General features: G+C 39.5%; 2 protein-coding genes across 4 annotated transcripts; one reads left to right on the forward strand and one right to left on the reverse strand.

Moving 5' to 3' along the window:
• The first annotated feature begins 5,381 nt into the window (after nucleotides 1-5,381).
• Nucleotides 5,382-8,429, forward strand: LOC129604468 (GTPase IMAP family member 9-like). The gene is made up of 2 exons (XM_055510848.1): nucleotides 5,382-5,470; nucleotides 6,242-8,429. Exons 1-2 carry the CDS (start codon nucleotides 5,443-5,445, stop codon nucleotides 7,045-7,047), a joined length of 834 nt encoding a protein of 277 aa, XP_055366823.1. The 5' UTR covers nucleotides 5,382-5,442; the 3' UTR covers nucleotides 7,048-8,429.
• Nucleotides 8,430-9,450: 1,021 nt separating this feature from the next.
• Nucleotides 9,451-14,865, reverse strand: LOC114861023 (histone-arginine methyltransferase METTL23-like). 3 transcript variants are annotated; one of them, XM_029159996.3, is made up of 6 exons: nucleotides 14,654-14,858; nucleotides 14,510-14,582; nucleotides 13,745-13,849; nucleotides 13,428-13,665; nucleotides 12,900-12,984; nucleotides 9,451-11,909 (listed from the first exon to the last, which is right to left on the reverse strand). In XM_029159996.3, the coding sequence occupies exons 3-6, from the start codon at nucleotides 13,826-13,828 to the stop codon at nucleotides 11,741-11,743; spliced, it is 576 nt and encodes a 191-aa protein (XP_029015829.1). In that variant the 5' UTR covers nucleotides 13,829-13,849; nucleotides 14,510-14,582; nucleotides 14,654-14,858; the 3' UTR covers nucleotides 9,451-11,740. The 3 variants fall into 3 exon arrangements, with proteins under 3 accessions (XP_029015829.1, XP_029015828.1, XP_029015827.1); XM_029159995.3 differs by having other exon boundaries at nucleotides 12,900-12,944; nucleotides 14,510-14,865; XM_029159994.3 differs by having other exon boundaries at nucleotides 14,510-14,858.
• Nucleotides 14,866-15,072: the final 207 nt, after the last annotated feature.

Below are 15,072 nucleotides of genomic sequence, written 5' to 3' on the forward strand. Positions count from 1 at the left end.
TCTGTGTACTGTACCTGTTTTGTTTTGTTTTTTTGTTGTTGCTCTGAACAGTTCACGTCAAAACAGAACTTTTTTACTTTCTGCATAGGCCAAGATTTGCTTGGATCACAGATAGTGTATTTACTGTTACCATGAGAACCACACTCACACTGACAAACAGTAGCACAAATAGCCAATTGAAAATGCAGGCTAATAACACAAATTCCTTCAGTTTCTCTTAAAACCCAACAACTGGTAGTTCAGGCAAACTCTTACATAACTAAGAAACCCCATGATCACAATGCACATGTATCAGTGCTCCACATCCTCATTGGATTCAGCCTTCTGTTGTTCTAACATTACATCCTAGTGTGTGCTAAGAATAATGTTCAGCAGTGCTTTAGCACCATTAACTGACATTTAACAGTATATGCATTTATAACATTCAGTGCACGTTTTCTAGCTTCCTCAGCTGCTGCCTTCCAGAAATGTTTCCAAACAGCCTGCATTGTATTTGTAAAGAGCCATAAACCAATTTAGGATAATCTAATCAGTCTGTCCTTTCCACAGACCAGTCATTAGCACAGACAGACAACTGCCTCAGCATCTACAAGGACAATGAGTCTTTGTTTTTGCCAAACATAGCAAATGCTTTAAACATCTCAAAGTTACTTACTCAACATTTTTTACATTATTTAGTTCCATTCCAAAAACAGAGTCTAAAAATTCTTATACTGTAAATTGTTTTTATGTAATAAGTGTCTTATTGCCGTTATATGTTAATGCATGTTTAGTAGTACTGTAGGTCTATACTGTATTTATGTAATGTCTCCAAATATATATATATATATATATATATATATATATATATATATATATATATATATATATATATATATATATATATATATATATATATATATATATATACTCTATTCTCACCCTCTGTGGGTGGTCTCATCCGTTTTCCAAGCCTTGGTCCTCTACCAGAGACCAGGAAGCTTGAGGGTTCTGCATCCTTGCTGTTCCTAGGACTGCACTTTTCTGGACTGAGATGTCGGATGTTTTTCCAGTTTTCCATCTGTTGTAGCCACTCCTCCAATTTGGGGGTCACTCCGATCACCACAGGCACCACTGTGGCCTTCACCTTCCAAGCCTTCTCCAGTTCTTCTCTGAGCCCTTGGTATTTCTCTAGTTTCTCATGCTCCTTTCTCCTGATGTTGCTATCGCTTGGTATTGCCAAGATGTGGCAAGTTTTTTTTAGAGGATTGATCCCGCGACAGGAGTGCAACCCGCTAACTGCTGCACATTAAAGCATTAAAAACTGCTTTTGTAAAATATAGTGTTCAAAAAACAAAGCTAGACCTTTGTTGAAATGAAAACCATGTTCTGTGTGGGAGGAGCTGGAAATGTTGTTTGTGTCAACACAACAGCAGCTGCAGTTAGGGAAGCAGATGTTGTGTATTTGATGTTCCGACCTTGTCAGAGATTCAGACTAAACTTTTATGCTCATATCAACACATGAATTTATAAATATATTGAAACAGTACAATCACAGAATAATCATGAGAGAGGTGGTGGCTGAATTCACCTGGTCGTTCGTCTGCAGAACGAGAGAGGTCAAAAAAAGGCTGCTGGGTGTCTACAGCAGACCCTCTGCGAAGCACTCTAAGAACACATCTCCAAAAGCCCACTTTTTAAAGCTGTGTTGTTTATGCAACTAGCGAGTGCCTACGTGTCCATCAAAAGTCTAGTGATGTAAAAGTTGACCAACAATGCAAATGTTATCAGTCATTAGTTTCCAGCATTTAAGCTCCAGTACTCACCTGTTCCGTTTGCCAGATAGTTTTTGTTGAGCACCCAGGTTTGTCAGCCTTCTAGCCAATATAAGTCCATGGTTTTAATTCATGCCTGTTTTTTGACTGCGTTTGCCTTGTCCTTCCCTCTACCTCTGTTTGGAAATTGTGCTTACTGGTTTTGACGATTGCCTGCCCGACTCCCGTTTTGCCTGCTGTCTTGGTTTAGGTCTAATAAACCTGTCTCGATCTAAATTCTGTCTCCTGAGCTGTGCGATTGGGTCCCTCACTCCTGTCCGCTCACGGCGAGCCCTGAAAAGGGCAAGATTAGAAGAGACATTTAAAGACCATAGTGGTCTCCAGGAAGAGCTTGGAGAAGGTACTCCCTAGCTTTGATGGCTGTCTCCCTCCCCCAATAGTCTGACTTTATCAGAAAAAAACAATGTAAATCACAGAACTGATGGAGTTCAGCAGACCAACAGAATTACAAAGAATGTACAAGAAACTAGGGTGGCACGGTGGTGCGGTCGGTAGCACCGTCACCTCACAGTGAGAAGGTTCTGGGTTCTCTGGCTTCCTCCCACAGTCCAGAGATGTGCATTAGGTTGATTGGCTTCTCTCCATTGCCCGTGTGTGTGTGTGAATAGTTGTCTGTCTGTGTGTTGCCCTGTGATGGGCTGGCGACCTGTCCAGGTGTACCCCGCCTCTTGCCCATAGCCAGCTGGGATAGACTCCAGCACCCCGCGACACCGCATATGGGATTCAGCAGTATGGAAAATGGATGGATGGTACAAGAAACTATTAAAGGAAAGAAAAAGCAGCGTGTGGCCTTTTTGGGATGAATGGGGGGTGGAAGCTATGACACTCAAGTCTTTTAGTTTTATCAGGTAGAATGAGCTGGTAGAGCAAGATTCAGAGGAGGATTTGGAGGACATGGTAGAGGAGGAAGCAGACGAGTAGAACTAAACCATGACAGATGTTTCTTTGTAATCAGACAGGACATTACATTAGAGAATGTCCCAAAAATCCTAAGAAGGGAAAGGATCCCTATCATAAAAATCAAAGAGAATATGGCCATCCCACATAACCCACATGGTAATTGACTAGGCCCACCAGAACACACAGAAAACAAAGAGAAGAAAACAAAGTTCCAACAAGAGAGCTTCTAATGCAAGGCGTACCAGTGGCCTTCCTGTATGACTCAGGGGCCGACCGAACTGTGTTAAGGTCCCATATACCAGGAGTAGTACCTTCTAGACAGGTAATCACAGTCAAATCAGCAAATGATTTACTCACAGTAAATAATTTTTCTAAACCCACTTCCCACTGCCCACTTCCAACGGCATGATAACAAGGGGAAGTAATAAAACCCAAGACAGACTACAGGCCCAGAGTAAGACAGTACCCCTTAAAGTCGGAAGAAGGTATAAAGTCAGTAATCAACGAAATGATAAAAGCAGGAATCATAGTGGGCGTGGGAGCATCTCCGAGCGGGCTCCCTACAGACTGTGGGTCCTCGGGCTCCATTCTCTCAGGCCGGCCCTCCGACTGAGGGGAGTATGTGCCCCTAATTTTTAATGGGGCGGACAGCGTTGACCCACGGTGGCCCACTCTGACCTCGGGTGCTGTCTCTGTGGCTGCTGCAGCTCTGCCTGGGGGGCTCTGTGTGGTCGGCTTTGGTTACAACACCTGCCCTCCTGGAACTGAAGGTGTATGGGCTCCCTGGCTGCTAGGAGTTGTTCCTCTGCTTGTTGGATGGGCGTAGTGACCGAGCTCCTCACATCACCCTGGCTTCCACAAGTGGCATTGTTCATGCACCAACATCTGCCTCACCCTTTGGCTGAACAATGTTGAGCTACAGCTTTACTAACCTTGTAGTGGGACACTCAACACCTAAGCTGATAAACAGGCTTTCCAAACTCAACTGTAAGTATTATTGATACTTATTACTAACAATAATGTGTGAATATGGAAATTGTGGTTTTGTATGTCATGCCTATTATTAAGTAGTATGGGATATGTATAACAATGCATATGTGTATGTATATGATATGTATATGTTTGTATGAGTATGTGCACATACCTTAACACTATTATTGGTATTGCTATTAATCTCCAAGGTAAACCACAGTACAAGTGTGTTAGTTATGAATGTGTTAGCCTAAGATACATCCCAGCTTATTTATTTTGCACCGATTGTTTACTTAACAGATTTTCTTGGTTTCAGCAGCTGGTTGCACCCCCACCACCCACCCCCCTCCCGCATACACACCAAAGAAGAAACTTAACTTGTCCACCAACACAGCAAAAATCACACATATTTGGGATTAGCTAAATAAACCATTAAATAAACCATTAATCAAGAAGAATATATATATTTTATATTTACCCCTCTTGTTAAAGCAAAGCTGTCCATCACAATATGGCATTCAGCGTAATACATGCTGCTTGTTAAACTGCTGCACAGAACAAAAAAAAAGTTGTGCAGTAGGGTGTTGACACTAAGCTACATCACATCTTTAGATCCTACATGGTACTTGAGTACAAATTTGAAACTTTATAAAATCAATTGTAATGTGATCTACCTGAGACTCACTCCAAATATTGTTTGTTGTTCTCCCAGGGCCTCTTTTTTTGCTAATCTCTTCCACTGTTGTGTTTTACTTTTTACCTGCAACAATTAGATGGAAAGGGAGGGGATGAACAGCCTCTAAACTTCAACTGATGCTTCCACACCAGCTCCAAGTGACTGGGATGTAGAATGGTAGCGCTTGAAGACAGATGACAATGACAATCTATCACATTTACCTTGGTACTGCTGTCCAGAACAGGCCAGTAGAGAGGAGGTCCAAAAACAGTCAGGCAATTCAAAGCACAAGTGCAGGTAAGTGCTGGGAGGCTAAGATGGCATGTCACATAATGTGACATATAGGAGGTTCAAGTCAGCTTTTTGCTACAGCCTTGTCCATTCAAATGGGAACTGGGGCTGGTGGCACCAGTGAGACAGTTTAACACAGGCAGTAAGTTACAGTTGCAGCTTGGGTTTAAAAAGCATCAAAGTATATTTGTTGAGGGAGGCTGTGGTCATGGCAACCTCTGGGTAAATAATAGATCACTCTTAAGACTACAAAATGTAAAAAGTAATAAGAAATTAGCAAATTAAGATCAACAGATCCATTGTCCCCTGCTTGTTTCTGTCACAGTTCTAAAGCTCTAAACTACATTATTTGTTTTAAGTCCACATTGTTTATTTAATTAACCTCCATTCATAACTTGTTTGTGGTTGGCCACACTCTCACCATAGCTGTTTTGTTGATGCGTCATCCAGTCAACATTTTAGAATTGAAATCCTTTATTTCTGTTATTTTATTCGTTATATCATGTTATATTACTCTGATATAACTGATAATCATGTGTAAAGTGTATGTAAACATTCCTTAGTATTTAAATATACTTCACATGTGGCTCCTGATTTTATTGAATGCAGCCACATAATTTCTGACCCTGTGACTGGTCAGAACAGGTCTGGAAACTGATGACATGTTTCAGGGGAGGGATCTAGCAGCAAGCCATAATATATAGTGATGGGATGAAAATTAAAGAAGTGAGAAGAAGACATTAACAAAGGGGATATAACAGATCAGGTGTACTTCTTCTACAAGACAAAATGACCAGTAAAGATTTTTTACCTTCAGGTGAGTACTTTCCAAAAATCTTCTTAGAAATAAACATTGACTTCGAATATTAGCTAAACATCATTCATGAATCAGTTTTATCAGTTATATTTTCATAGTTACCCACAAAACTTCATAAATTTGTGAAAATATTTATTAATTCATACGTTTTGTAGACATGGAACACAGTTTATTATTTTTAAGTAATTAAGTGATTTATTGTGATTTAATTAGTTATTTCCTCTTTTTGTCTATTTTTTGCAACAAACATGTATTAGGTAGTATTTAATAAGCTCCTTAGCAAAATGCAAAAAACATAAAAATGCAAAAGACTCAAAACTAATCTAAAGTACATAAAATTTTTAAGAATAGATAAATGTAGTAAAGGAGGAAAAGAAATGTGTTTTGTTAATTCTAAAGAATTAGAGTATGGTTGGCACTGTGGTGCGGTGGGTAGCACCGTCACCTGAGAGACGGTTGACCAGAGAAGGTTTTGGGTTTGATTCCCGGAGGTGGCCCTGGTACCTTTCTGTTTGCATGATCTTAATATTTATTTCTCCTTACTTGGTTTTAGTTCAGTAAAAATGTTTTTAAAATTTTTTTTGCATTAAATACAGTTACCTAAGTTGACCAATGTAGATTTAGCTGAAGAAGGTTCATTTTTTAATGTATTTCCCCTATAGACATTTTATTTTACCATTGTCATTTTGTGACAGCAAGAAACGTCGTCTGCATAAATGTGAAATCCAAAATGTCGTTTACCACCATTGTACCACTATGTTTTCTCCACAGTGCCAACAGACCTGGGGATTGTCCTTATTGGCAAAGTTGGAGCTGGAAAGACTGCAGTCATGAACAGCATTTTGAGGTGCTCACAGAAAAATGAGGAGACCACTTCTAATACAAAGATGTGCCAAAACGTATGCATTAACGGACAAAATGTAGTCATTGTTGACACTCCAGGTCTGTGTGATGCAGAGAAAACAGATGATGAAGTAATAGATGAAATCAGGAAAGCGCTCCCACTTGCTCATCCAGGTCCCCACGTGTTCCTGATTGTGCTGGATCTTCAGCGCTTTACACAAGAATGCCAAGAAATGGTGGAAACGATTTGGAAATCTTTTGGTGAAGATGCAGCCCAGTTTGCTGTGGCTTTGTTCACCCATGGAGACGAGCTGAAAAAAAGGGGAAAACCCATTAAGAAGTTCATTGGCGAGTCAACAGAACTGAATAACTTTGTCTCTAAGTGCAAAGGTGGGTTCTACGCTGTTGATAACAACAACCAGGATCCAGCTGAAGTCACTAAGCTTCTTCAGTTCATCAACAATGTGGTCAACAAAAATGGAGGAAAGGCTTATACCCAGGAAATGCAGCAAATGGCAATCAGGAATTCTGGAATAAGGAGAAAAATTGCACTCTCTGTAAGTGGGTCTGCAATGGCTGGAGCAGGTGTTGGAGGCGTAGCGACATACTTTTCTGGGAGCACAATTGGAGTTCCAATAGGAGCTGCAGCAGGGGGTGCAGTCGGGGGTGTAATGGGAGCGGTAGGCATCGTCGCAGCACAACATATCAAGGCAAATAACTGTGTTATACAATGAATATTTCTGATTGAAATTATTAAAAGCGCCACACTTCAAGCCCATTACGGCTTGAATGAACGGTCCCTTCTAACACTGGTTTAACTCTTAGATAACAAAGAGCCAAACAGAGATGTAAAAAAAAACAAAAAAACTTCTGAGACACAAAATTCAAGACAGTTACCAAAGGTCAAACAAGTAAAAACTAAACGTCTTTCCACAAACAGTATGCATAATGGGATCCACAGTCCATGCAGCCATTACTTACTATTACTTTGTCTAAATGCTTCCAAGCTCCTAAAACCTGGGAGCATCTCCAACCAGATGTGGCCTAAACTGGTCATACATGTGTTTTTGTTTGCTCCTGACTGTAAAAACGTGAGACAACAATCATTTGTTTTTATTTTCATGTTCTTTTCATGTCCCAAAAACACCTGATTTAGGTTCCAGGAACATAGTGGTGTTTTAACGTCATAAATCTAACAATCTATACAGTACCTGCTTTGTATAATGCATAGTGAAAATATAATGTACATACAGCGTATCTGCTGTACAGTATATACAACTGTATCTGTGGCTGTAGCTGTAGCTGTGGGCTGATAAATCATTCGACGTCTGTTGTATATAATATATTGTTGTAAATATGTATCCACTTGTCTGGGGGATTTCTAATTTTATGTAACTTCAACATGAGACATTATAATTAATAGTAACTAATAATTAATTAATTACAAAGGTTGTGTCATTATTTATACTTTGTTGTCAACTGTCAGTTGATGGGTTATTAGGATAAAATGTCTTACACATAATTTTTTGATCTGTTGTAAATCTACAGTGATGCAATGATTCATCATGCCAGTTTCAAGTTATTTATTAAGTAGATGATGATGAAGATGTTTGTTATAAGAGTTGTGAAACATTGTTGAATTGATGACAAACGACCTTAACTCTCAGCTGAGAGACATTTTGGAACAAAGTAAATGACTAAGAAAACTGGGCCTACGTTCACATGTAAACGCTCAGGGTCTTAACGGTACATTTTGGACTGACAACTGTATAACCCCAAACAGTCAACGGGCCCTAATTGAAGCCATACAGCAGCAGCTCACTGAAGAATAACAATAAGAACATGTTTAGACCTTACAGAACAAAGAGATTAACAGATCTCAACTGAGCAGCAGGTGACATGGACGGGAAAAACTCACCTTAATGAAAGAAACCTTTAGTACAATGAGCTCTGGCAAAACAAAAATGTTGAGCCTGATGTGATTCTGAGCTGGTTCCCAGCCTCTGATTCTGTATTTGCCAAACAATCTGGGTTATTTGGTTAAATAAACAGTCCCACTGACAGTATAGTTTACAATACAGAGAAAGATAATGATTATCATTGGCCTAAACTTGATTATGACAGGCCCCCCACTGCTCTCTACTTTCATCACAATTATAATAACTGGAAAAAAGATTCTAACTCAAATGAGATAATGTGCGCACGTCTTTTGCTAGACAAACATGGCTGTAACACTTTTGCTTTGTACAACCAATCAGACGATGAAAAATCTGATTACAAAGTTGATATCTGATTGGTTAAATAAACAGTCCCACTGACAGTATAGTTTACAATACATAGGGCAGCACTACTGATTCAGAAGGCCCTGGGCAACCTGAAGTGCAGCAAGACTAAAATGTGACTGGACAAAAAAATCACCCACTTACATTTACTGGAAGCTGTGCATGCAAAGGAAACGCTATGAAATCAAGACGATAGACAGATAGACAATAATTCAATGGAACAGCTATGACGGCTATGCCCTGACGGCCCAACAATGAATAAAAAATTAGCTAATTTATTCTTAAGATGTTTATTGGTACAATGTCATGTTCTCATCTTTTGTCATCATCTCAGTTTGTGCAAGTATGCAAGTTGTAAGTTTCAGACAATCTTATAAAATAGTCAATACTCGCGTGAACAAGACAATAAAACTATACTTAATCAAATTTTGCAGGTGAAAGACAAAGAGTTCATGTGACTCTGGTCTGTACCAGGCTGCCCATGAATCACAGCTTGAGAAATGTCTATTTCCTTAATAAAGGGCTGCCCTCTGTTGGGCACACGTGAAAATACACAAACTTAGCAAAGTTACAGTCTAGAAAAAGGTTTTCATTAATAGAACAATTACAAGTTGACTTTCCTTCATTCCTATTTGTATAATAGTATAAAGACATTTTTGTCTCTATATATGTGTTCAGTAGACTTTTATTCTTTTACAGCAAACAAAAAGGAGGTCCGAATGAATTGTATGAATGATTTTGTAGCTGTAGTCACTTAAGACTTAATTAAAATACAAAAATAGTAATTGTAATGTATAATGTTTATTATCATTTTAGAAACGATGATCAAATTTCAAGTTGTAAAAACCTTAACTTATATTTTTTGTCCTCTGTCTCAGTATCAAACTACTGTATGAATGTCAACTTCCGAGTTGAGCTAAGATAAACAGCACTTTATAAAAGAACAGAGGCTTTGCTGAATTCTTTTGCGTAAAATTTAGGACCCTCTTTGTGAGTCTGCTCACATACCTGTATAAGAGGTGCAGTCTCACTTTTGTTCTGACTCAGATCTGCAATGACAGATCCAGTAAGGGGAGCACTTAGTAAATTCCCAGTAAACACATGGTTACATAAGACAGTATTTCAGTGAAAACTGCAATTGGCAATTCTACAGCACAGCTGACCTCTCCCGTTTACTTACCAAACATAAAACTTAATACACAAATTTCTTGTGGCATAGACATGTAATGGACTGTTATGCAGAAGCTAATTGTTCTTTAGATGTTGAACAGCATATATTGGGTAAGAGACAGGATTGGTGGCTCTGCAGACTAGGTTCGTTTCCAAACAGTCATATGCTGGAGAAGAAAGGAAGCAAGTGGCCAATGCCACCATAATCAGCCGGTCAAGCTGACGCGTGTGTGTTGTCTCTAGCTCAGTGTATGTGTATATACTGTATGTTAGATGCTATGTGAAGTGTGTGTGTGTGTGTGGCGAGTGAGATTTGCCACCGTTTGAACTGGAGGAAACACTGCAGTTCCAGCACACTACAGTATATCACATAGGGTTATTGCGCTACGTGTGAGGAAAGTTCCGCTCAGACACAGCTTGGGGTAAAAAGCTGACTCTGGTTCTGGTGGCCATAGCTCTGTTGCACCTGTCAGAGGGGAGGAGCTTAAAGAGCTTGTGTGTGGGGTCAGCAGTGATACTGACAGCTTGTTTTCTAAATCTGGACTGGTATAGGTGTCGGATGGAAGTAAGCTCTTTTCTAATGATCTTCTCTGCTGACTGAACCACCCGCTGCAGTCTGTGTATGTCCTGCATGGTGGCTGAACCAAACCACACAGTGATGGAGGTGCAGAGGAAAGACTGGATGATGGCCATGTAGAAGATGTTCAGCAGCTCCCGGGGCAGGTTCCTGAGCTGTCTCTGGTAGTTCAACCTCTGCTGAGCCTTTTTGTGGACAGTGTCTATGTGGGGGGCCGACTTTAGGTTCTGTCAGATTGTGGACCCTAGGAACCTGAATGAGTCCTCAGTAAACACTGTGTTATTGTGGATGGTGGGGGGACGGGGGGAAGGCAGTTCTTTCTGAAGTCCACCATCATCTCCACAGTCTTGAGCGTGTTGAGCTCCAGCTGGCTCTGACTGCGCCACTGGACCAGCTGCTCCACATCCCGTCTTTATGCAGACTCATCACCGTCCTGGAACAGCCCAGTGACGGTCATGTCATCTGCATACTTCAGGAGTTTCACAGACGGGTTCCCTGAGATGCAGTCGTTGGTATAGAGGGAGAAGAGCAGTGGGGAGAGGCCAAATCCCTGTGGTGCGCTGGTACTGATGGTGGGGGTGGGGGTTCCAGATGTGATGCTGTCCAGCCTCACCTGCTGCCTCTTGTCAGTCAGGAAGTTCCTGATCCACTGGCATGTGGGATTGGGGACAGTGAGCTGGGTCAGATTATGGTGGAGTATTCCCGGGGTGATGATATTGAAGAGAATGAAGGGAAGGGGCGAATAAGAGTAAGTCCCACAGCAAGGAAATTGCATCTTACAACAAGAAATGTAAACTGATGTTTGCACATACAGAGAGAAGCTGAGATGGATGATGATTATGTGACATTATGATTTTTGTACCAGTATGCTGGAAGATGTTGTAGAAGATGTTGTCTTTTAAACAAGACAATAAAACTATACTTAATCATAGTTGATATTAATGTTGTTCTGTAAAATTTTGCAGGTGAAAAGGGTTTGTGTGACTCTGGTATGTACCAGGCTGCCCATGAATCACAGCTTGAGTATAGTGTCTATTTCCTTAATAAAATGCTGCCCTCTGCTGGGTAGAGAAAATACATGTTCTTAGTAAAAATTCCTGTCTAAAAAAAGACTTTAATTCAATAGAACAATTACAAGTTGAATTTCCCACATTCATACTGGTGTATACTAATATATACACACACTGTATAGTATATTAGCATATACTTGTGTAGTATTGTGAAACAAAAGTAATATTTATTAATATATTACAACTTTAAATAATCTAATCAGTGATTAAGTTAACCCGCCATGAAAAAGCTATGCAATTCAGTTTGTACCTAAATTATATGATGACATTTTCTAACAATCATTTGCAGTGGCATTCAGTTTATTTGCTCTGGACAAATGCAAGTATGTTACAGTCCATCTTCTGACTTCAGAGTGATAATCATCATTTGGATGATGTGGCAGCCAGGCAGAGTTGATCCAGCCAGCTCACCTTTATTGGCATTAAATGTGTCCAACTGAATTTCAACACAGCTAAGCTTCCATCTGTGGAGCAACACTTCAATGGACCAGTCAGCACTGAAACATGGAGAAGAGTTAAAAATGAAGAAGACACAAAGCTGGTGCAGAACCAGGATGTCCAGTGTCTGAACAATACTCTTAAAATGTCCCTTTTAACAAAAACAATATGTGCTCCTTGGGTCACAGATTAATAGTACAGGGGGGAGAAAGAAATCAGTTTTGCTCTGTTCTCAGCTGTAATTTAACAGCTAACTTTTACAACCGGCCCCAGAGAGGCCTATAGATGCGTATTGAAATGTTTTAGTGTCAGTGTTTCAGTGTTAACTTATTTACTTTAATCAACATCAGTGCTTCACAAATCCACCATAATTCTTCGTTATGAAAGTATTGTGTCATGAGGCTTGCTGCAAACAAGAAATGCTAATAGTTTAGGAGAAAATCAGTACCTACCTCAATTTCAAATTCCCCCCCCCCAAAAAAAATCAAATTTCAAAATTATCTCATCAAAATGTGTGAAAAATCTTTTTGGATAAGAAAACATGTGCTTTTTTGCATAAGCGGCCCTATACAGTAGCTGAAAAGCTGAAACAAACTAAAGACTATATATCAGCTTCTATAGGACTAAGTCAGTTTTGTAGATATTGCTAATTTTTTCCCTATAAATAACACAACCAATGGCTGAAAATCAGAAGGACAGAGCTGCTAGTGCTCGATGCCAATCTTCTCTGCTGTTATTAGGCTACAGTAGATGTACTCTTTTCCTTCAATAATCCTGACAATATTTGTAAAGGCAATATGCTGAAACAAAAGTCATTGGACAGACAAAGCCAAGGTTAATCTGTAGCAGGATGACATGAAGAAAAAAAGTTACCCAGACCTAGAACAGCTGAGAGACAAAATGTCTTAACCCATTTTCCTGTTCATTTCTGATGTGTACAACATAACAACTTAGCATAACATAACATAGCTATTGCACAGTGGGTTCATGTTTTAGTGCCCTTTAGAAAACACATACCCTCAGACCATCACCACAAGAAACAGGCTTACCTTCTTTCTTGGTAAGTGGTCCAGAACTGGGCTTTGGGGTTTTTCCTTAGAAGAAAAGCAACCGTCACAAGAACATCTTCAAAATCTGAAACAGGATACAATAGTTGTACTGTACATTAGTAATATTATTTATTGAATGTACTGTATTACACTCACTTTAAAGTGAACTAAAACTGTATTTTCCATATGCAGGAATGTGTCTGCTTTTTTTGCATCTGTGAGTAAAGAAGGCACAAAGCTTGCAATCTGTTAATACCTGAAAAGCCAAAATTAACTGTGAAGTTTTTATCATACATATTTAAAAAAAACATGTGTCTCTTTTTATTCTTCCCTTAGCTGTTTTCCACCTACAAGCAAGGTTAGTTTGCATAGAATTTTGTATTTTTTAAGCATTTCATATTCAATGTACATCCGGTAAATCTAAAATAAATGTTTTAATAAACATAATTTCTATAAAACCTCCTCTGTAAAATCTTCATTTGCAGCTAAAACCTGCGTCCAACATATACTTTGTTGTCATGGTCTCACCTTGAGGATCATAGAAAACATCTGATCCCAGGATGATGTCCAGCTTAGGAAGCCGAATGACATCTGGTGAGATTTCTCCCCAAGTGAGATCCATCACAGAGACATCATGAAGGCCATTAGCTTCACAGCTGTGCCTGCAGTTCTCCAAACACCGAGGAGTCTTGGCACTGTCTGACAGGATCACCTTTGCACCACATTTTGCAGCCACTACACCTGGTAGACTCACACCTGCACCAAGCTGTGAGGTATAGAAGCACTCTACATTAAGTGCACAGACGTAATGTGCATTTTTGTACTAATCTACTCTTGTACATTACCTCCAGCACTGTCTTGTCTCTTAGCTTCTCTCTTTGTGTCCACAGATACTGAGCCAGCACCACAGCACAAGGCCAGACATACATGCCATACTGTGGATCAAGAACCTGGAAGGAAATTTACGAGCAACTGTGAATGTAAAACGATGAAAGATAACAACAACCAGCAAAGTGAGAGTAATATATTACAGGGATCAAGAGCAGATCAAGATTTTACTGTTGGGGCACCTACTAACACACACCCATTAAATAATTTATAAGTTAATTTACAATAAATCAGGGCGGCAACTTTAGTCTGAGAACAACAATCATGACATGTCTTGAACCATCTGTGTTACACGACACATGGCTTCAAAACTTCACCCGCTGAAGAAGACTGTGCTTGACAGCTCCATTAAAAGGTTCAAGTGGACCTTGTGTGAACAGCTTTGTAAGTATTAAGACCTACAGGACTACAGGACAAATAAATATATTTCTGAACATCTAATATATGTCACATTAAAATGCAGTTAATGATTTTTGCAGGTATATGCAAGTTGATAAACTATATTATCATAAAGTCTAATTTTAATTGATGATAAATCTAAATTAATATTCGGATTAATACTTAAGTTTTTGGCAAGTTTGATATAAGTGATATATGAACCAATATACTTGAGATATATGACTCGTGTGTGTATATATTTACTATATATTTTATTATACATATGTGTATTGCGGAGGCCTATGTACGCAGCATCCCTACATATAAACACATAGCAAACAAACCTCGGGTATAGAGACGATTAGGGACTCTTCTGCGTTCTCCGTGTTCTTCTTGTTCTCTTCAAACGTAAAAACTCTGCGAGCAACGAATAGTGTTTCAGTTCCCTTATCGTCCATCATGCAGGATATTACCCTCTACAAACCTACATCGTCTGTTGTACCAAATGCTATATTTGCTTCTCCCCTCTTTTCTTAAATTTACGCAAATTAACTTGAAGCAGGGCACTAGCTACCAGGCGTATGTTTTCTTCTTCTACCTTTTAGCGGTTGGCAAACAACTATTCGGTACATTACCGCCACCTTCTAAGTTGGAGTGTTGATTGGTTGGACTAAAACCAATTTCTTCTTCTTCTTCTTCTTCTGGTATTGCTGCTGCTGACTCTTCTTCTTCTCTTTTGTGTCTGGCAAATGCAAAGCAACTATTCTATACGTAAGAATATATTGGGGTATCGACAACCAACCAAATTCACATGTTTGTTTGGCGGGAAGGCTTGTTGTAACCATGAACCAATCAACGCTTTGCTTTGCCGCATGCGGTGTAGCCAATGAGTCTGTTCTCTGCAACA

Source organism: Betta splendens, chromosome 8 (assembly GCF_900634795.4).
Source record: "Betta splendens chromosome 8, fBetSpl5.4, whole genome shotgun sequence".
Lineage (NCBI taxonomy): Eukaryota > Metazoa > Chordata > Actinopteri > Anabantiformes > Osphronemidae > Betta > Betta splendens.